This window comes from Gorilla gorilla, chromosome 2, assembly GCF_029281585.2.
Source record: "Gorilla gorilla gorilla isolate KB3781 chromosome 2, NHGRI_mGorGor1-v2.1_pri, whole genome shotgun sequence".
NCBI lineage: Eukaryota > Metazoa > Chordata > Mammalia > Primates > Hominidae > Gorilla > Gorilla gorilla.
The window spans coordinates 37,281,320-37,304,064 of NC_086017.1; the positions used below are offsets into that span (position 1 = coordinate 37,281,320).

Genomic DNA, 22,745 nt, shown 5'->3' on the forward strand with positions numbered 1-22,745 from the left:
AGAATCGCTTGAACCTGGGACGCAGAGGTTGCAGTGAGCCAAGATCGCATCATCGCACTCCAGCCTGGGTGACAACAGGGAGACTCCGTCTCAAAAAAATACATAACAAAAAAAATTAACCTAATCACATCAGCAAAGTCCTCTTTGCCATATAATGTAACATTCACAGGTTCGAGGGTTTAGGAGATGAATATCTTGCAGGCTATCACTCAGCCTACCACTCCCATGATATATTAGCCTTTTTAAACATTGCTGGATACAATGTTGTACTTTTGCTAGGGATTTTCTAATCCATATGCACAAAAATATTTTGTCCGTAGTTGTATTTTTCCTGTAATATCCCTGATTAGTTTTGGTATCAGGGTAATGCTAGATTCATTAATAAAATTGAGAAGTGTTCCCTCCTCTTATGTTTTCTAGCAAAGTCTGTATTATTTCTTCCTTACGTTTGTTTTATTTCATCCCTGATGCCATCTGAGAGTAAATTTTCATTGTCAGAAAGTTTTAGACTACACATTTAATGTCTTTAATCCATTTCTTCCTTTTTCATTTACTTATTTTTTAAGAGATGGTATCTGTTGCCCAGGCTGGAAGTGCAGTCACACAAGCATGGCTCACTGCAGCCTCAAACTCCTAGGCTAAAGCGATCAATCCACCTCAGCTTCCCCAGCAGTTGGGGAGATGCACATTGCCATACCCAGGTAATTTTTTATTTTTTGTAGTGACAGGGTTTTGCTTTGCTGCCTAGGCTGGTCTTGAACTCCTGGCTTCAAGCAATCCTCCTGCCTCAGCCTCCCAGTGTTGAAATTACAGGCATGCGTCAACATGTCTGGCTTCTTTAATGCATTTCTGTTTGGTAGTTTATATTCTTACAGGAACTTGTCCATTTCATGTAAATTATCAATTTAGTTGCCACAAAGTCATCCATAATATTCTCTTATTAGCTTGACTCTTTTTTTTTTTTTTTTTGAGAGGGAGTCTCACTCTGTCACCCAGGATGGAGTGCAGTGACATGATCTCGGCTCACTGCAACCTCCACCTCCCAGATTCTCCTGCCTCAGCCTCCCGAATAGCTGGGATTACAGGCACGTGCCACCACACCTGGCTAATTATTTTTAGTAGAGACGGGGTTTCACCATGTTGGCCAGGCTGTTCTTGAACTCCTGACCAGGTGACAAGGCAGGTGATCCGCCTGCCTCAGCCTCCCAAAGTTCTGGGATTACAAGCATGAGCCACCACTCCTGGCATTGATTGTAGTTTTGAAGAATGGACTAAAATGTCTCTAATATTTCACCCTTAATGAATTATCAGTTATCTTTTATATTAAATATTATATTGAATAGATCTTGTATATCTTTAGAGAAACATGATCTTTGTTGAAACACAGACTAACCTATTCATCCTTCTATACTTTGTAATAAACAACTCCCAAATAGGTTTTATCCCATGAAAATGTGACGTCATCCACATGAAATGTGACATCGAATACTACAGCTCATTTCCTTTTTTTTTTTTTTTGAGACAGCGTCTCACTCCCAGGATGGGGTGCACTGGCGCAATCTCGGCTCACTAGCTTCCGCCTCCTGGGTTCAAGGGATTCTTGTGCCTCAGCTGGGATAACATGCATGCCTGGTTAATTTTCATATTTTTGGTAGAGACTAGGGTTTCACTATGTTGCCCAGGCTGTTCTTAAACCCCTGAGCTCAAGCAATCAGCCCACCTTGGCCTCCCAAAGTGCTGGTGTTGTAGAAAAAACCGGGTTCTGGTCACATGGCAGGGAAAGATTAGGCACGCAGACACTTTGAAAGGTGAGGGGTTACGAATTTATTGGGCGAAAAGGAAAAACAACAACACAGCAAAGTGAGATGGAGTCCTGCTAACAGGCTGTCCATCTCACCAGCTGAATTCCTGGTTACTATCCTGGAACAGGAGGGGCCAGGCTGTTCCCCTCTGCAAATGGCGTGAACATTTTGCCGCTGCACCCCATCCTCCCAGTGCTTATAGATTGTCTTGGGAGCCGTTTTTACTTGGCTGTCTCACTAGGGTTACAGGCATTAGCCACCACGCTGGGCATTCTCTTTTTTCTTTTTCTTTTTTTTTTTTTTTTGAGATGGAGTTTCCCTCTGTCGCCCAGGCTGGAGTGCAGTGGTGAGATCTCAGCTCACTGCAACCTCTGCCTCCCGCGTTCAAGCAATTCTCCTGTCTCAGCCTCCGAGTAGCTGGGACTACAGGCACATGCCAACACGCCTGGCTAATTTTTTATTTTTAGTAGAGACGTGGTTTCACCATGTTGGCCAGGCTGGTCTCAAACTCCTGACCTCAGGTGATCCGCCTGCCTCGGCCTCTCAAAGTGCTGGAATTACAGGCGTGAGCCAACAGGCCCGGCCCTCTAATTAGTTTTCTAATTTCTGCGGGATGTGTACCGAAATTTTCTAATACTGGTGATTTGTGGGGGTTTTTTGTCCTCTGATCAATCTGGCTTTAGAGTTATCAATTTTAATAATCTTTTTTCAACGCACTAGATTTACGTTTCATTGAGGTCTGCTATTGTTTTTTTTTCTGATTTTTACTTTATTCATTCTCCTTGAATTTTGTTTCCCATCTTCTCCTTACAATTTGCCCTATTTTTTTCCTTAGTTTCTTAGCTAGAAGTTTAAGTCACTGATTTCAACTTTTTTCTGTTCTAATATAAGGATTAAATGCTACAAATTTTTCTCTAAAGTACTGCTTTAGTTGCATCTAACAAATTTGAATGTTAGACAGTCCTCACTCTGCACAGTACCATGCATGAATCCTGTACATATCAGAACTGTCCTTACTTGGCAAAAATCTATCTTGGTTACCTGCCTGTACTATTTTCATTTTCAATGAGTTCAAAATATTTTCTAATTTCTGTTGTGATTATTTCCTTAACCCATGATTATTGAGAAGTATTTTCTTCAATTTCCAAATACCTAGGAATTATTCTTGAGACATTTCTAGTTTAATTCTATTGTGATCAGAGAACATACTTTCACTTCTTTTAAATTATACTGAGACTTGTTTTATGGACTAGAATATGATCTTGGTAAATATTCCATTTGCACTCGTAGAGAATGTATTCTGCTGTCCTTGGGTGAAGTGTTTTATAAATGTCAGTATCAATCTGGTTGGGCAGTGTTATTCAGGTCTTCCATATCCTTATTAATATTCTATTTACTCTGTCAGAGAGGAGAGCTAAAATCTCCAACTCTAATTGTGGATTGATCTATTTCCAATTTTATCATGTATTCTGCACCTGTTGTTATATGCATACACATTCAGGCTTATTACATTCTGATTCTGGCAATCTGATTCTTATGAGCCATTATATGTTTTCTTTATGTTTCTTCTTGGGTTTTGTTCAGCTCCTTGGATCTATGAGTTCAATGTTTTCCTTAAGTTTGAAAATTCTTCAACTATAATTTTTTCAAGTATCTTTTCTGATATCCTCCTTTCTGGGATTCCGCTCATACATGTTAGACTACATGATATTGTCCCACAAATTACTGATGCTCCCTTCATTCTTTTTCAGTCACTTCATTCTCTGTGTTTCATTTTGGATAGTTACCATCACTGCCTTGAAAACTGCTGATTACTTTTCTTTCCTGCTGTAGTAAATCTTCAGTTAATCCTATCCAGTGTGTTTTCCATTTCAGATACTGTATTTTTTCCTCTCTAGAATTTCCATTTGGGGCTTCCTCCTATTTTCAATAGCTCTCTTTAACACAGTCATATTCTTCTCTATCCTTTTGAGCATATTTATTCTAGTTGCTTTAACATTCTTATTTTCTAATTCAATCAACTCTGCCATTTCTGGATCTGTCTTATTATTTTTCTCCTGATTTTGGCTCATACTTTCCTGCTTCTTTATATCCCTGATAATTTTTGGATTCCAGATATTGTGAAATTTAACATGGTCAGGTGCTAGATTTTATCTTCTTTCTTTTAGTAGTGTAATACTTTGCCCTGGCATATAGTTAATTTAATTCTTTCAAGACCTACCTTTAAGAATCTTCAAAGCAGATTCACTGCAGTCTTTGTTGTAAAACTAATCTAGACTCACTACTAAGGCCAGAGCCTTCTGAGAACTCTATCCAATACCCTGTATGTGTCAAAGTCTTTCCATTGTGGCTGAAGGGAACGCAAACTATTCCCAGCCTTGTGTGAAAGTACAGAAAGTGCTTAGCCTACTACTGTTTTCTGGTAGTTTTTCCCAGGCCACAGGTAGTTTCCTCTCACACATGGCCAGACCAGTCATCAGCCAAACATTCAAAAGGATCCTTTTTCAGATCTTTGGAACTCTGAGTACTCTCCACTCTCTTGAACTCTACACCTCAAATTCGAGCCTCTCTGACCTCCCCAAATTCCAATCTATGCTCCTCAACTCTAGGCTCTGTTTGGGTTCCCCTCCCTGTGCTGTGGCCTGGAAACTGTCTCTGGGCAATAAGCTCAGGTCATCATAGGTATTCTCTCACTTGCTTCTCCTCTCTCAGAAACAAAGTCCTGTGCTGCCTTTTATACAATGTCTTAAAACTACTGTTTCATATATTTTATCTGGTTTTCCAGCTACTTTAAATGGGATGGCAGTTACAAACTTTCAGTTATTAGATAAATGAATTCTGGGGAACTAATAACGTACAACATGATGACCATAGTTAATAATATTGTAATGGCCGGGCGCAGTGGCTCACACCTGTAATCCCAGTACTTTGGGAGGCTGAGGCAGGCAGATCACTTGAGGTCAGGAGTTCGAGACCAGCCTGGCCAACATGCTGAAATCCTGTCTCTACTAAAAATACAAAAAAAAAAAAACAAAAAAATTAGCCGTGCGTGGTGGCGGGCACCTGTAATCCCAGCTACTTGGGAGGCTGAGGCAGGAGAATTGCTTGAACCTGGGAAGCAGAGGTTGCAGTGAGCTGAGATCGTGCCACCGCACTCCAGCCTGGGTGAAAGAGAGAGGCTCAGTCTCAAAAAAAAAAAAAAAAAAAAAAAATATATATATATATATATGTATACATATATATATATATAGTACCCTTGAAATTTGCTAAGAGAGTAGACTTTAATTATGTGTATTCTCACTATACACAATAAAAGGCAACTATATGAGGTTAAGGATGTGTTAATCAACTTGATTGTGATAATCATTTAACAATGTATGTGTGTGTGTGTATATATACATATAAATCATACTGTACACCTTAAATGTATACAAATTTTATTTGTTAATTATACCTCAATAAAGCTAAAGGAAAATGCAGTGGAAAACAGCCCCCAAATAGGAATAATTATTAAAATAAAATGGTGAGAAAATTTAATCCCCGTTATTCCATCCTGTTTAGAAGCAAAGTCCTGTGTAATCCCTTTAGAGAGCAAAAACGAAGAGACTTCATTTTTAGCACTTTCTTGGATACAAATGGGTAGTTAAGACAAAAACTTCAGGGACATAAATCTTTTCTAGGAATAGTTATTCCTTTGAAAAGTCAAATATTTTCATTATAATCTATTTTTGAAGCCCCTATACTTAACACTTTTAATCCCATATCCTAGCTTAAAACATCAAACCACATACTTAGGTGAACATATCAATATACTAAGAGTTAAGTAAACAATATTTCTGTCCATAAAAATACTGTGTGCCTTTTTACTCAGTATGAATTAGAGAAGCATACTGATCCATTTACTCACAGAAGAACCTAGGATATCCTAAACTGAATGGCTGTGATGTATAGAACAGCTTTTTACTGTTTTTTTTAAGTATTTTTTACTTCTAAATTACTTAGTATCACCAAAAAAAAGTTCACTAGTGATCCTTTCCAAATTCAGTGTTTGTTTTTCCTTTGCTAGCTACATGACCACTTAGTATAGTATTATATTTACTAGATTTACTAGGTCATCAGTATCTCTTAGTAGAGTTTCTTTTTTTTTTTCTCCTTTCAAAACAGAGTCTCGCTCTGTCGCCCAGGCTAGAGTGCAGTGGCACAATCTCTGCTCATTGCAACCTCTGCCTCCCGGGTTCAAGCAATTCTCTGCCTCAGCCTCCCGAATAGGTGGGATTACAGGTGCCCATCACCACAGCCAGCTAATCGTTTTTTTTGTTTTGTTTTGTTTTTGTTTTTTTCCAGTAGAGACGGAGTTTCACCATGTTGGCCAGGCTGGTCTTGAACTCCTGACCTCGTGATCCACCTGCCTCAGCCTCCCAAAGTACTGCGATTACAAGCGTGAGCCACCGCGCCCAGCTGAGTAGAGTTTCTTAATAGATTCCTGTCAGTCTCACTGGGCTGAAGTTTCCTGACCTATAAAATGAATTTAATATTTGTATTTTTAAAATGCTAAGATGGTTATATATTAAAAATACTAAGATGGTTAAATATAAGACCATTTGTCTAGGGCTTGGTAGAATGTTTAGACACAGAATTTGCACTTTAGATTTTACTATGCCATCAGTATTTTCTTTCCTATGCTCATGCAGTAACTATACTATACATAACAATTTTTTTGTTCTTTGCCTTCTCACAAAAACTTTCTTTTAGCATAGCATGTAACCGCCTATAGGATGTGGCTCACATAGCACATAGCTTTCTTTGCTAGAAAGCACACACTAGGACCCATGATGTACAGATGGCCTTATACTAACAATGCCCTGTATGCTAACTAAGTATAATGGCTAAGAATCCTCCTCAGGTTTTACAGCCTTTTTTTTTTTTTTTTTTGGCTCTTTCCTTTCCCACTCTCAGGGTCACCTAAAACATGGCTATCTATGCTTGTCATCAGATAACAGTCTTGTCCCTGGCTTTTCTTTCTGATTTCTACTGGTACCGCTAACTTCTCTGCTTTCAAGCAACAAACAAAAAAACCCTGTCCTTTTATATAACTAATATTATCAAATAAGAGTACTCTTTTTTGCACAGAAAACCAAATAATCCAGCCTAGTGGATAAAATCTTCTGGCCAAAACTGTGGTGTAAGAAGGAAAAAAACAGCCAAGCATGGTGGCTCACACCTGTAATCCCAGCACTTTGGGAGGCTGAGGCAGGTGGATCACTTGAGGTCAGGAGTTCAAGACCAGCCTGGCCAACATGGTGAAACCCTGTCTCTACTAAAAATACAAAAATTACCCTGGCATGGTGGCATGCGCCTGTAATCTCAGCTACTTGGGAGGCTGAGGCACAAGAATCGCTTGAACCCTGGAGGCGTTGCAGTGAGCCGAGATCGTACCACTGCACTCCAGCCCAGCCAGGGTGACAGAGTAAGACTCCATCTCAAAAAAAAAAAAAAAAAAAAGAAGGAGGAAAAAAACTTTAATCACTTCCATGACAGCCTTAGCATTCTCAATGTCTATCCATTGCATATGTAAGTAATTAAAAATTTAGTAAAGAAAATGAAACACTACTAAATTTGAGCCTAAGTGACTAGGCACAGCTTTTACAATTTCAAGGATGGGATACAATGAAGAAAACAAAGCCCTTTATTTTTTCACTTACATGAAAGAGATCTTGACCTATAAAGATTTTTCTTATAAAAATTATAAAAAAAAATTCTTACTTCAATTGGTATTCCCCAATACAATACATTCCCCATACAATGTGACTACATTAATGCATACATACAATTTTTAAAAGAAATATTCAATTAAAAGAAAATACTTTCCAGGAAAATAGGAACTTTAAACTGCTAAAGAAGAACTGTTTTCTCTTACCATAAGAAGGAGATTCCCGTCCATCTTCTTTATCTGATTCTTTATCTTTTCTTCTCCGGTGGTGATGTTTGTGTCCGCGATGCCTATGACGCCGACGACTCTCTTTACTAAACGGGACGTGAACACCAATATATACAGCTCTATGACCTATTAAAAGGTTCAGAAACATATTACTAGCTTTCCAAAAGAGAAAAAAGTGATATATACAAAAGTACTCCAAAATCTACTCTGATAAAGAATGTAAGTTCACGTAATTAACAATGGTAGTCTCCAGTTACTTCTCTTATTTTACAAAGCACTACACAGAATATTGTGCCCAGGGCTAATATCACTGACAGATGATTACACTAAATCTACAAATCACTTATGTAAGTATTTGCACATCTAAAAAGATATCTTTTTCTTTGTTTTGTTTTTGTTTTTGTATTTTTAGTAGAGATGGGGTTTCACCATGTTGGTCAGGCTGGTCTTGAACTCCTGACCTCGTGATCCGCCCACCTTGACCTCCCAAAGTGCTGGGATTACAGGTATGAGCCACCGCACCTGGCCTAAAAAGATATCTTAAGAAAGAAGAGCTTAGCCCATCTGAGATCATACTATGTAGACATATATTTATTCCATCTACATTTATGGCCAACCATAGTTAGTAGAGGTCCTTAAGAGATACATTTTAATAACAATTAAATACTTTATAATAAATATAATGTATAAATAACATTTTAGTAACAATTACTTTATAATAAATATAATGTATAAATATTTACAAATATTTATTTACTAATTTGTGAGTTTTGAAAAAAAAATCAATAAAGACCAAAATAAAAATAAAGTCCAAATTAATGAGAGCTACATTAAATGTAAATAATCCAAATAAAGGTTAGAAACCGTCAGATTAAATAAAAAAGCAGTAAGTAAAGTTATTGCATGCTTTTAAACTAGAAAAAGCTACTGCTGATATTGCATTATCCTAACTTTGCAGTATAATAACAAAATAGTTATGAAAGGCAGTCTGCTTTTGCCCACTAGATGAAACTGAATCAGGAAAGCTACAGAGCTAGGAGCACTATGTCAAATATCAAATGAGTGTTGAGTGAAGAGGCATGTGAAGTACAAGGTCAACTAATCTGCAACTATGTACACAATTTAAAAAGTTAATAGGCTGAAATACAAATGATTAATGACATTCCTTTCGTAAAAATTCCATAAGATGCTCAGAAAATAAGTATTTCAAGAAACTTAGGACTGCCATCTTTATATGTGATTTGAAAGTACAGTTGATCCTCATTATTCATGGGATTCCATATTTGCGAAGTTGCTGACTCACTAACATTTACTTGTAACCACAAAATCAATACTTAGGGAGATTTCATGCCATTTTTCGGACAGGCACAGAGCAGCATAAAATTTGAGTTGCCTGACACTCATGTTCCCAGGTTAAGGCTTAAAAATGTGATTCTCTGACATCTTATTTCAGCTGCCAATATATTAATCTCATAAATAATCACCTTTTAAATTAAAAGAGGGACAACTTAACAAAACATACTGAACTATTTGTTTAAACTTCTCCCAGTACTCAGCCTAGCACATGGTAAGTACTCGATAAACGTCTATGGAATTAAATCTCAACTACTAGAAAACAAAAATTCCAAATGTAAAAGCTAATTATACAGGGTTTATTTTTGGAATTATAGATATGTTTCGAGAATTAGACGGTGTTGGTTGCATAATATAGTGAATACATTAAAAAAGTGTGTAATTTAAATGGTTAATTTTATGTTATGTGAATCTCATTTAAAAAGTAAGAAATAAATATAAAAAATCTCAATTTTATTTTAATGAAACTATTTCCTTCAAAACATAAAGAAAAGTGGAAATTAAAGAGTCAAATTCCCATCACTGCACTGGGAATTACAAAGTTGTTCCTCCAATTAGTACTAATGGGTCTTGGCACAGAAGCCCCAATGCACCAAGATAAAAATAAATGCTATGAGTGTGCAGTTTAGAAAGAAAGGGATAGATAAAATAAATAAAAACACGCTAGAATCCAAAGATTGGTAGATTAAGGCTTATTGTGTTTTCTTCTTTTACTATTGCCTCTAGTGTCCTCTGTTTTAATCTTTTTCTTTTTCTTTCCTTTTTCTTCTGCCCTTACTTTATTCTATCAAAAGCCTATTTACTCAAACTCTCTTACACTTAATCTCTCCCTCAAACTTGATACCAAACTTGAAGATGTGTACAAAGTATGCAGAGCTTAGGGCCTGTGATAACCAAAGGAAGCGAAGGAATATCCAAGTTATGTATAGGTGAGGGTTGACATTAAACATTAAATGTATGACTGTACATTTGAATTAGTAAAATTACCGCTAAAAATTTTAACCTCCCTAGCTCCTATAATTCATAGGCTCTAACCATAAGCTTCTAGATAACTGAGGTTCTTTTTGGAAACCCTAACAAGCCTAGGCTCTTTTAGCCAATTTTTAGAGTTAAAAAAAAAAAATCGTTTAGAGTTTTAAAAAAAGTCTTACAATATAAATGAAAACATTTACAACATAAATGAAACTTTCTCTGTCCATCTCTTTTTTATTAAAACAAACATAACTCAATACAGTACTAGCTCTCACAGAAGAGTTTAACTTAAGGATGTAGTTCCTATAAACATCCCCCAAAAATGTCTATCAAAATATTTGCCATAAACACCACTTTAACCACATGTTCATGGTTAACATCATCAATAAGAAGTCATGTTGATATCATATTGTCCACAGATATGGTGCACTGAAAAGGGAACATTACTTCTGTGGTATGCTTCCCAAATAACCATAACCTCCACCTATTCATGCCATAACATCAGACTAAACCCAAACTGAGAAACACTGTACAAAATATCTAACTACTACTCTTCAAAAGCGTTAAGGTCATGAAAAACAAAAAAAGAATGAGAAACTGGTATAGATTAGGAGACTGAGGAGACTTGCAACTAAATGTACTGTTACAGATCCTGAACTGGATCAACTGAATCCTAGAACAGAAAAAGGCCATTAGTGGAAAAACTAGTGAAGCCTAAATAAAATCTGTGGTTTAACAGTAAACTAGTAATTAGTCAGATTCTAATTAAATTTGTAATTAACCAATGTTAATTTCTTCATTTACACAAATGTATGATGGCTGCGCAAAATGTTAACATTAGGAGAAACTGGGTGAAGAGTATGGAGGAACTATGTGCTGTCTTTGCAGCTATTCTGTAAATCTAAAATTATTTTCAAAAGAAAAGAAACCATTTGCCAGGACTTCTTCCTGTCTAAGGAAGAAAGATGGGCAAATAACTCAGTTGCTCTACAATTCTATGGAGAGGTTATTGCAACATTTTAAACGGCTAATGTAACACCTATAAAATGAATGTTGAGATGACAATTAATGATAACTGTGGTTTATTAGTCTGGCACTTTAGTGTACTCATAACACAAATTACTCAGCCTGCTAGAAATGAAAAAAATAAAAGAGTTAACTAATTTTGTGACTGTGTCCTTTCAGTTTTCCAAGTTAAGGTAATTAATGGTAACCATCACTAAATTTTGAGAAGCATTCTGAACTCTATCTTTTGCCAATACTTTCAAATGGCACTCTTCTCAATGTACGCTTTACCTTACAACAATAACAAAAAAACTCAACAAATACTAGGTAAAACTTAAAAGGATACTTACAAACATTAATTAGTAAATTATCCTACTAAGCGAAGTAAGTTATTTTAAACCAACTTACTTTCTAGTTCTTCTTTTTCAAACTTGGTGTTCACAGTTGAGCTAGTTTTGCCAAGATCCACAACAGCTTCCTCATCAGGACCCTAAAAACAAATTATTCTCATTGACTCATGAGATCACAATCTATTGAGGACCTATTATATGCATCCTTTGAAATGGCAACAAAATATAAAACAGACTGCTTTCTCTCAAATAACTGAACTCATTACAGCTAACTGCATTCTTTTAAAATTATGTTTACAAGCTTTTTAAATCCACAGAAGACCATTCAAAAATCCCAGAGTAAGAAGTGAAATGGCAAAGATTTTTAAATGGTTTTCCATGCAAATTACTAAATAACTGGTAATATATTCATTTCATCCTCAAAAGACAGACCTTCTAGGGTCAGAGATTAAAGAAAATGTGATGTGAGAGGAATCCTTAGATGTCAACATGTAATGCTTTCTTTCTTGATCTTTGCTCTTAAGTCTCCTAAATAACAGGAAACAGTGATACTGGACTGAATTATGGTCAAACATAAAATCGTCAAAAATAAGCAGACTCAACATGCAGTACCACTTTAACTGATTAATCAAGAGCTAACAAAAGTTAAAAGAACTTTTTCTTTTCCCCCAAAGTAAAATTCATGCCAAAATTTAACCTCTAGGGAAATTCTAGCTGCAGTTGTGAAAATCCCACCTTCATAATTTTGTTCTCTTTTCAGTTCAACAAAAAGACTAAACATACTTATTAGAAAATGTTGCATAGGCTATTTTTAAAAGGATAAAATTTTAGCTTTAACTTCCCTTCTCAACTTGTAATAACTTTCAAAAGGACATTCTAATCATCATTAACTACTTATTATTAACTTATTATACACAAGATTCTATGCCACTGCTAGAGAGAGAACAAATACCCTTCCCTCAAAAAGTCTTTGAAGCCGGGCATGGTTGCTCACGCCTATAATTGGATCACTTTGGGAGGCCAAGGTAGGCAGATCACCTGAGGTCGGAGTTCGAGACCAGCCTGACCAACATGGAGAAACCCCATCTCCACTAAAAATACAAAATTAGCCGGGTGTGGTGGTGTGCGCCTGTAATCCCAGCTACTCAGGAAGCTGAGGCAGGAGAATTGCTTGAACCCGGGAGGCAGAGGTATTGGTGAGCCAAGATCATGCCATTGCACTCCAGCCTGGGCAACAAGCGTGAAACTCCGTCTAAAAATGTATACAAAGTAAATTGACATACAATTGTTGCTGCTATGGAACAATTCTCAGTAAGTAAACTCAGGAACTGAACTGATTTGATTAAATTTTCAAATAAATTCCTTGCTATCCAAACTACCACTATTTGTTATCCAAAACTCAGAACAGGACACAGTATATTAAGAAAAGGCAGATCTTTTGATATCCAAATTTACTTTCTAAAGGCTAGATATCCAAACTGTAAATCAAATATATTTGGATATCAGGAGATACATGTATATGACTCTGAATGATTGGTGTTCAATTTAATATAGGTAACAGAGATATTAAATGACTTGGCTATAGTTCCATATTTAAAGGAGTGGGAGCAGGCCATGTAGACCATGAGACAATTTCATACAATGGACTAAGAAGATGGGCTAGGTGTGGTGGTTCACACCTGAAATCCCAGTACTTTGGGAGGCTGAGATAGGAGTATCACTTGAGCCAGGAGTTTGAGACCAGCCTAGACAACATAGCAAGACCCCCATCTCCATTTATTTAATAAAATTTTTAATTAAAAAGAAACTTAAGGCTAGGCACAGTGGCTCACATCTGTAATCCCAACAGTTCGGGAGGCCAAGGTTGGTGGATCACCTGAGGTCAGGAGTTTGACACCAGCCTGGCCAACGTGGCAAAACCCCATCTCTACTAAAAACAAAAAAATTAGCTGGGCGTGGTAGCGGGCGCCTGTAATCCCAGCTACTCAGGAGGCTGAGGCAGGAGAATCGCTTGAACCCAGGAGGCAGAGGTTGCAGTGAGCTGAGATCACGTCACTTTACCCCAGCCTGGGAGACAAAGCAAGACTCCGTCTCAAGGAAGAAAAAAATTTTTTAATAAAAAACAAGACAGACAAATTAATCAAGCCGCCTTACAGCATTCACTTCCTCAGTAACAAGGAAAAGCCAAAGTAGGAAACCAAACCAAACCCCAAAACTGCAAGAATGAATAATAATTTCCATCCATCAACCAAGTCATACTCTAAAATCTTGAGCTACGTGTTCCAATGACTTCATGTCATTTAGTCTCTGAACATGCACAGGTACAAAAGATAAGCTCTCCTAAGTAAAAGGCACAGAAGTTGTATCCTGAGAGGTAGCATACTGCCTATTCTAAAAGGGATTAACTGCTCCCATTCCAAACTTTCATTTAGGTCGCACAATTGCCAGGATATGAAGCAAAACAATTAACTCTCACCTTCAAATAACAACAAAAAGGACTCAAAAACAGCTTAAGTTATATAATCTCACAATACTTATAAATATATTATTTACTATACTTATTTAAAATACACATACCCTTTGACCTCTAAATATCTATCATAGATAAATGCTCCCACATGTACCAAACGTGACATGTTAAAAAAAAAAAAGAGCACATCCTCTCATGGTCTACACAGGCTGCTCCCACTATATACTGTCTGTGAAGTCTTGGGCAAGAGAAAGTTCAACTTCTCTGAACTTTCATTTTCATTGAGGCATTGTTTCCAATATTTAAAAAAATGAAACAAAAATGTGTGTCAATAGTAAGGAGACAATCTCATACCAAGGAGTGCTAGGAAACAGTTTGAGAAACCAGACCCAAAAAATGGAAGTAGATCTATGTGTCCTGGTAAGAAAAGGTCTCAAAGATAGTTGTTTACTGCAAAAACACATTGTAGTGAATAAGATTAAGTTTATGTTAAAAATATTTACAAGACTAAACCAAAACTTTATTTCCACAGATATGTTTTCATATGTATTTATTTGTATTAAGTAAAAAGCAGGGGAAAAGGCTTGATGGGATATACACCAAATTCTTAACTGCTCCTTTCTGGAAAGGGAACTGGGTTTGAATGGAAGTCAAGTTAGAATATGAATTTATTGTTATTGTTTCAGTTTTCAATGAGAGTGTTTTCATGCGTAACTTGCATAAATAAATTTTTTTTTTTTTTTTTTTTTGGAGACAGAGTCTCATTCTGTCGCCCAGCCTGGAGTGCAGTCTTTGGGAGGCCGAAGCAGGCAGATCACTTGAGGTCAGGAGTTCAAGACCAGCCTAGCCAACACGGTGAAACCCTGTCTCTACTAAAAATACAAAAATTAGCTGAGTGCAGTGGAGCATGCCTTTAATTCCAGTTACTTGGCTTGAACCCAGGAAGTGGAGGTTGCAGTGAGCGCATAGAGCGCCACTGCACTCTAGCCTGGTCAACAGAACGAGACCTTGTCTCAAAAAAAAACACAAAAAACAAAACCTAGTTCATAAATTTAAAAACCCAGCATCAACACATTACAAAATCAAAATTCAATTCAACATGAAAATCCCAGCAAAATCAAATCTAGTTTTGTCAGAAACAGATTTATGCCTTCATAAGATATTTTACTAATTCCTCTCATAGTTATTTATCTTGCCTGAAAAAGCAAAATCCACAATTTATATTTTTGTTGGTCAAATTATCAAAAATGACACTTAACATGCCAAGAGCAAAGTATTAGAAAAAAAGGATGTTAAAAGATTCCTTTAAAATATAGTGTCTAATATCCTTTTGACACCCTAAGGTTTACAAAAATCCATTAAAACAGCCATCAGAGATCCCTGTCACAAATTAATTTTTCCATTATATAAGACATATGGCTATAGCCTAAAGTAATGCCTCCCATAAACTATGATGAACCATATGGAGTAAATTCATAGTTATCGAACACTTTAGCTTCAAAACACACTTAACTATTAAGAAAAAGTGATTTCTTTCCTAATATCTTAACCAAATAATTTTTAAAGACTCGTTCAAGTAATATTAACTATCCAAAGAGTTAGTTTTATAGAAGAATAAAGATGCTACAATTATTTTTAACTTTACACAAGGAATTACTCTTCAACAGATGACTTCCACGGCCAAGGACACAAAGGATGATACTATTCTAAGCCAGTGCTAATAAGCCTGACATTTCTTCAAGCTTCACTATTAAACTCTGATTCAAATTCGTTTGTAAATAAAAGACAAGATCATAATTAGGTACATACAGGTAACTTCTTCTCCAGACGAAATCTTTCCATAGTAATATAGAAATGCCTTGTTTCTGATGATGTAATGCAGTAAGTCCCTTGAAGATTCCAGGGACAGTGAGCACATATCTGATTTAGGTCACTGTGCTTTGCAGAGATGAATTCTTCTAAGTTACTTTTATGGTACAGCCAATCACTGTGTTCTAAGTTACCTAATCTTCCAAGCTAATAACTACAACTTACACAGGGTCACAGCATAACAGATTTGGAAAGTAATATACACATTTAGTTATAAGTAAAAATACCAAGAGGAATGCAGCAATCCATTTTCAACTAAAACCTTTCTGCAATGTTAGTACAAACAGTGCATACTCTAAGAATATATGTGGATGGATGTGTGAGAGTATGGTTTATAATTATCATTGTAACCAAAAAACAAAGTATTAATATGGACAATAGCTAGAAAAAAAAAAGAGTAGCACCCCTCTAACTACTGGACTTGGGATTCTCAACATTCTTAAAAATTCCTGAAGACCGAAAAGGACCTTGGTTTATATAAGTTACCACATCAGGATTAAAACAGAAAACTTCAAAGTACTTATTCAGAATTATTTACACAATAATAAAGCCATTACATGTTAATATACATAACATTTTAATGAAAATAACTTTTCAAAAACAAGACAAAACTTAGAGGAATACCTCTGTTTTACATTTTTACAAATCTCTTCAATTATCTAACTTAATAGAAGACAACTGGATTCTCATATCTACTTCTGCAGTCAATCTGATGTGATCTGCCCTTGGTTAAAGTATAATTAAAAATCCATATTCACACAGATATTCTGCTGGAAAGGGGAGGCATATTTCAATATTCTCTTCAGGTAGTTATGGACATTCCTCTGATAGTTCATCAAACCCAACAAGTATATTGTTTCTTAATAGTTGCAACGTAGAATCTGAAACCATTCCAAATGAACATTTTACACAATGTTACATCAAAATCCATTTGTCTACTATGCACTTTGAATGGATCTCTCACATTTTTGGAATGTATGTGTTCACAGGGTATTACAGCTTTTCCAAATGTCACATTTCATTAAACAATATCAAAAATTTTTTAAATCACACTTGTTAATAATATCACCAACAATCTCATAAGTCCAAGTATTGAGAAATTGTCAAAGTCAGGTTAGCAGATGCAAGTTTTCCAAAATTCTAAGTTTTGCCTGAAAGCCTGAATTATTATCATGGGTAACAAACACTATCAGTTGTTTTTCTTGAAGTGACAAGTTCACTTCATTCATTTTTGACAAAATACCTGTCAAATGCCCAAGTATGATTAACCAAGTCTGTCATTTTTTCTTTCAGGTAAAAATGGTGTTCCGTGAAAATAACAGCTAGTTGAGTTCACAATTCAGGCAATTAACCAGTGATTTTTCTCCAAACAATCATTCTATTTGGATACGCAGCAGAAATGTTTTTACAAATGCTTATTTTGTCATTCACAATATTAAAGCAATACACAAAGGCAAAAATTTAATAAGATAACTAGTTTTTACTGCTTCATCAAAGTGCTCTTTGTGTATACAGATTTGTTTCTTGGTACCCTCAATTCTATAAGCTAGCAAAATAGATGATATTTAATATTTTCTATAAAAACATTTATACCCCACAGATAAAGTCTTACTACCCAGCTCATCCTGGAGAATTCACTGATGATGTGCACTAAATAAGTAGCAAAATAAGAAATAAATCTTTCACAACTTCACATAGGGAGACTGACTGTACATAACAGGTGATAGACATGTCATACACTTCAAATACAACTAAGGCTTCTAAACTTCTCAAAGAATAGAAATCCCAATAACACCAACAGCTAAATAACATATATAATTAATTACATATTTGAAATCTTCACCCTTGTTATGTATGATATATACTTGGCAAATAAACATAAATCTAAAGAATCAAATACAAGAATAAGACATATGTCAGTCAATGATTTTTTTAAATTCTCAATACATTAAGCCCCAAAGAACATCTGCAAACAATCAGGTTAAAAACCAATTTCTGGTTGGGCAAGGTGGCTCATGCCAGTAATCCTAGGACCCTGGGAGGCCGAGGTGGGCAGATTACCTGAGGTCAGGTTCAAGACCAGCCTGGCCAACGTGGTGAAACCCCCGCCTCTACTAAATACACAAAAATTAGCCAGGCACGGTGGTGCCCACCTGTAATCCCAGCTACTCTGGAGGCTGAGGAAAGAGAATTGCTGGAACCCGGGAGGTGGAGGCTGCAGTGAGCTGAGATCATGCCACTGCACTGCACTCCAGCCTGGACAACAGAGTGAGATTCCATCTAAAAAATAAAAAATTAAATAAAAAAAAAATTCCAAAATGACCTCTTGAAACATACTTCCTATGAAAAATCTTGGCCCTCCCCACCAGTACTTAAGAGCTTAACCTCCTGGTCAAGCACATGTCCTCTCCTCCCCCACTGGATTATAAAAACCATAAGCATAGGGATTTGAGTGGGACGAAGGGAAGGTTAAGCAACCCCAGAGGGAAAAGAAGAAGAAACTAGGTGCACGTAGACTTTTTAATTTCCCAAATACAAAACAAAATATTATACACCAAAATACGAAAGACACACTTCTCCAACGTTTCCCATTTAACACTATCATGGACACTACCAAACCAATATTCCAATAAAATTTTAAAAATCAAGGTTTATAGGTGAAACGGTGAAGTCAGTTTTAGTTTAATACATTATTTGGTAAAATAAAAATATAAAGTAACTCAACAAATAAATTTTAACCAATAGGCTTTCGTTTGGCTAATTCTTTAAAGATTTACTTTCAGTATAATTTTATTTAATAGCAGGCACACACAAACATCTCATTTGATCCCTTGGTCTCTTCACTCCATTTTCAGCCTTCTAATATTTTTATGCAAATGGAAATATATATATTCTTACAAAAAAGATAGCATTCATTACACACTTACTGTTTTATACATAACTTGCTTTTTTCACTTAAACTACATTTTTAAGTAATTTATCAAATTAATCTGTAAATGGTAGAAAAATCCAAGGTTACAGAAGTGCCCCCAAATAAGCAAGCATTCCTCCCATTTCCACTTCCACTCATCAGATATAATTACATTCTGTTGTGTCTTGTAACTCTTTAGTTGCTAGAGTTGCCATTATAACTTTAAATATTTTACATCTTGGTTTATCAATTTTAAACAGTATCTGTTCCACAAAAAGAAAAGAATTTTCTCCAACACACCCATATCCTTTCATTTACAATCTCTCTTCCACATCTCAGTGTTATATATATATATATATATATACACACACACACACACACACACACACACGTGTATATATACACATATATATATAATTTTTTTTTTCTTTTGAGACAGGGTCTCGCTCTGTCGCCCAGGCTGGGTGCAGTGGCAATCTTGGCTCACTGCAACCTCCGCCTCCCAAGTTCAAGGGATTCTCATGTCTCAGCCTCCCTGGCAGCTGGGATTATAGGCATCCACCACCACGCTCAGCTAATTTTTATATTTTAAGTAGAGACCAGGTTTCTCCATGTTGGCTAGGCTGGTCCCAAACTTCTGGCCCCAAAAGATAACCACCCACCTGGGCCTCCCAAAATGCTGGGATTATAGGTGTGAGCCACTGCACCGGGCCTATATTTTTTTGTATCAAGATGCATAACATTTACATTCCATTCAATATTTATAATAAAGCCTTCTAAGCTCTGTCCTCTGGTTAATTCTAAAACTGAAAACTCATATTAAAAAGCATCTGAAGTACTAGAATTAAATACTGTATTGTCTGTGCAGAACCAATAATTAAAATTGGACCACCTGAATCAATGTCACCAAATCCCTACTGCTCACAAGAGACTATTTCAAACACTAAAGTAAAGTAGATCCCTCTATTAATTTATTATCAAGGGTGTTTTACCCTAGTTTGTCTGAGTGATGTTCAGCTCATATTATTCCTTTCTCATTTTCATTTAAGAAGGCCTTGAGAAATATGCTTCACGATGAATATATGGGTGATAAAGAAAACCTTTTCATGTTCAAAAATCATTTTACTCGATACGTATTTTGGATAGATACCTTCTCTCAGGTACCGCGCCATGGCCTTTAAGAATCTAGTGCTGTTGACCAGAAGTCTAATATCCACCAGGTTTTTGTTTCTTTGTTTTTCCACTTCTGGCTCAATAATTTCCTCAAGATGTGTCTAGATGTATGTCTTTTATTATTCCTTCAAGACTCCCAGTAGACCTTTACAACATGACTCAAGTATAATGAAAATAAAATGAACCTGTTCAAAAGTAATAAAATTATAACCAGAAACCAAGAGCAAACATACTAAAGTGTAAAACACTAAAGATTTCACTTGTTACGCGAGCTGCAAGATTCCACTGTCTATAGGAAAATCCATCAATTTGAATGTGGAGCTAATGTAATGAAAATAGAACAAAAAAACAAAATTATCTTTATTTGCAGATGATGTGACTGTGTACCTAGAATGACAGATTCATCCAATTAGCACACACACACACACAAAAAAAAACACATTCATTTGGCCAGGCGTGGTGGCTCACACCTGTAATCCCAGCTACTTGGGAGACTGTGGCAGGGAGAATTGCTTGAACCCAGAAGGCGGAGGTTGCAGTGAGCCAAGACCACACCAGTGCACTCCAGCCTGAGTGACGAAGCGAGACACTGTCTCAAAAACAAAACAAAACAAACAAAAAAACAGATTCATTTGAAGGCAGCCAATTACAAGATAAATTAAAACCAATAGCTTTTCTTTAAGCAGTAACAGGCCAGGAATGGTGATAATCCTACAACTTTGGTAGACCAAGGCTGGAGGATGGCTTGAGGATAGGATTTTGAGACCAGCCTAGGCAACACAGAAAGACATCGTTTACAAAAAAAAAAAAAAAAAAGAATAAATAAAAAGGAAAAATGGTATATAAAAATGGATTAGGAATATGAACCATGGCTGGGCACAGTGGCTCACGTCTGTAATCCCAATACTTTGGGAGGCTGAGGCGGGCAGATCACTTGAGGTCCGGAGTTGGAGACTAGGCTGGCCAACATGGTGAAACCCCATCTCCACCAAAAAAAAAAAAAAAATTAGCCGGGCACTGTGGCATGCTCCTGTAGTCCTGGCTACACGAGAGGCTGAGGTGGGAGGATCACTTGAACCAGGGAGGCAGAGACTGTAGTGACCCAAGATTGTACCACTGCACTCCAGCCTGGGAAACAGTGCGATTCCATCTCAAAAAAAAGATCATGAACCAAGTAATTCCCTTACGTAAAAATACCAATGGCCAATAACTAAAGGGACACTCTCACTAGATATTCAACAAATGGAATTTAAGACCCATCAGATTAGCAAAACAAATTTTTTTAATGGACCATACATGAGATTTAATTTTTCTTTCCATAAATTTTTTTAAATTCACATTTAAAACTAGTAAAGATAGGGAGACACAGACACTTCTGTACTTCCTACTTGGGAATGTGAATTGCCCAAAACTTTGGAGAGTAAACTAGCAAGAATTCATTTACAAATTTTTCAGCATACATTTGGTGCAGCAATATAACTTCTGGGTATCTACTCAACAGAAACAAAACCAACAAAATATAAAGTCAAGAACGTTTGGGGTTTTTAAAGAAGACACGTTCGCAGGTACTGGGGAGCTCTGGTCAACCCACTCCTGCTCCTGACTCACATTATGTTCCTGAGTCATTGATGTTTGGTGTCACTGAGGAACAAGTTGATCAGGAAGCAATACCATAGCCATGCTTCTAAAGATACTGGAAAGAACCAGAGGTGGAGATTTGACAAATCGGAATTATGCTAAGCAGTCGCAACGTAAAATCGCCGAAGATGACGTGTGCTGGCTTGAACAGAGGCGCAAAGGAAAGGAATCTTAAAAGGACCAGTTCAGATGCCTAAGACTTTGAGAATCACTACAAGAAAAACTCACGGTGAAGGTCCTAAAACACGGGATCGCTTCCAGTTGAGAATCTAAAAGCAACTCATAGACTTGGAGAATCCTTCTAAGATTGTTAAACAGATTACTTCCATCACTACTGCATTAGTAATTGAGGCTGAAGTTACCACTGAAGATGCTTAACTATTTAATAAACTGATTACGAGTTGGGTTTAAAAAGTGTTTACTGTTCAAACCAGGAAAAACAAAGAATCTGAAAGCAAAAAAGAAATGGCTGATTACCATGGAATATTATAATGATATTACGAACAACCAGTTACGATTACAAAGTCCCATGCAACAGATGTCGGTAAAATATTAAGAAAGCAGGGACTGGGCGCAGTGGCTCACGCCTGTAATCCCAGCACTTTGTGAGGCGGGGGCAGAGGTGGGCAGATCACCCGAGGTCAGGAGGAGAGACCAGCCTGGACAACATGGCGAAACCTCGTCTCTACTCAAAATACAAAAGTTAGGGCCGGGCGCGGTGGCTCACGCCTGTAATCCCAGCACTTTGGGAGGTCGAGGAGGGCGGATCACGACGTCAGGAGACCCAGACCATCCTAGTTAACACGGTGAAACCCCGTCTCTACTAAAAATACAAAAAATAAATTAGCCAGGCGTGGTGGCGGGCGCCTATAGTCCAGCTACTCAGGAAGCTGGGGCAAGAGAATAGCGTGGACCCGGGAGGCGGAGCTTGCAGTGAGCCGAGATCGCACCACTGCACTCCAGCCTCAGCGACAGAGCGAGACTCCGCCTCTTAAAAAAAAAATACAAAAAATACAAAAATTAGCCGAGCGTGGTGGCAGTTGCAGTGAGCCGAGATCGCAACACTGCACTCCAGCCTGGGCAACAAGAGCGAAACTCCACCTCAAAAAATAAAAAATAAATAAAGCAAGCCCAATGCGGTGGCTAATGTATGTAATCCTAGTGAGACAGCCAAATAAAAAGGGCTCCCAAGAAAATCTACCAGTGGCCTGCGCACTGGGATGAAGATGGGGTGGAGCCGCGAAGTTTGCGCCATTTGCAGGGG

At 36.9% G+C, this 22,745-nt stretch overlaps 1 protein-coding gene across 9 annotated transcripts in view; it reads right to left on the reverse strand.

Moving 5' to 3' along the window:
• SLC4A7 (solute carrier family 4 member 7) overlaps positions 1–22,745 on the reverse strand; it is a 111,416-nt gene that overhangs the window by 68,214 nt on the left and 20,457 nt on the right. For all 9 annotated transcript variants that reach the window (XM_019024660.4, XM_055380914.2, XM_004033768.5 and 6 more), the window contains 2 exons: positions 11,479–11,560; positions 7,720–7,866 (listed from right to left, as the gene is read on the reverse strand). In XM_019024660.4, coding sequence (XP_018880205.1) covers positions 7,720–7,866; positions 11,479–11,560 — 229 coding nt within the window. The remainder of the gene's footprint in view (positions 1–7,719; positions 7,867–11,478; positions 11,561–22,745) is intronic.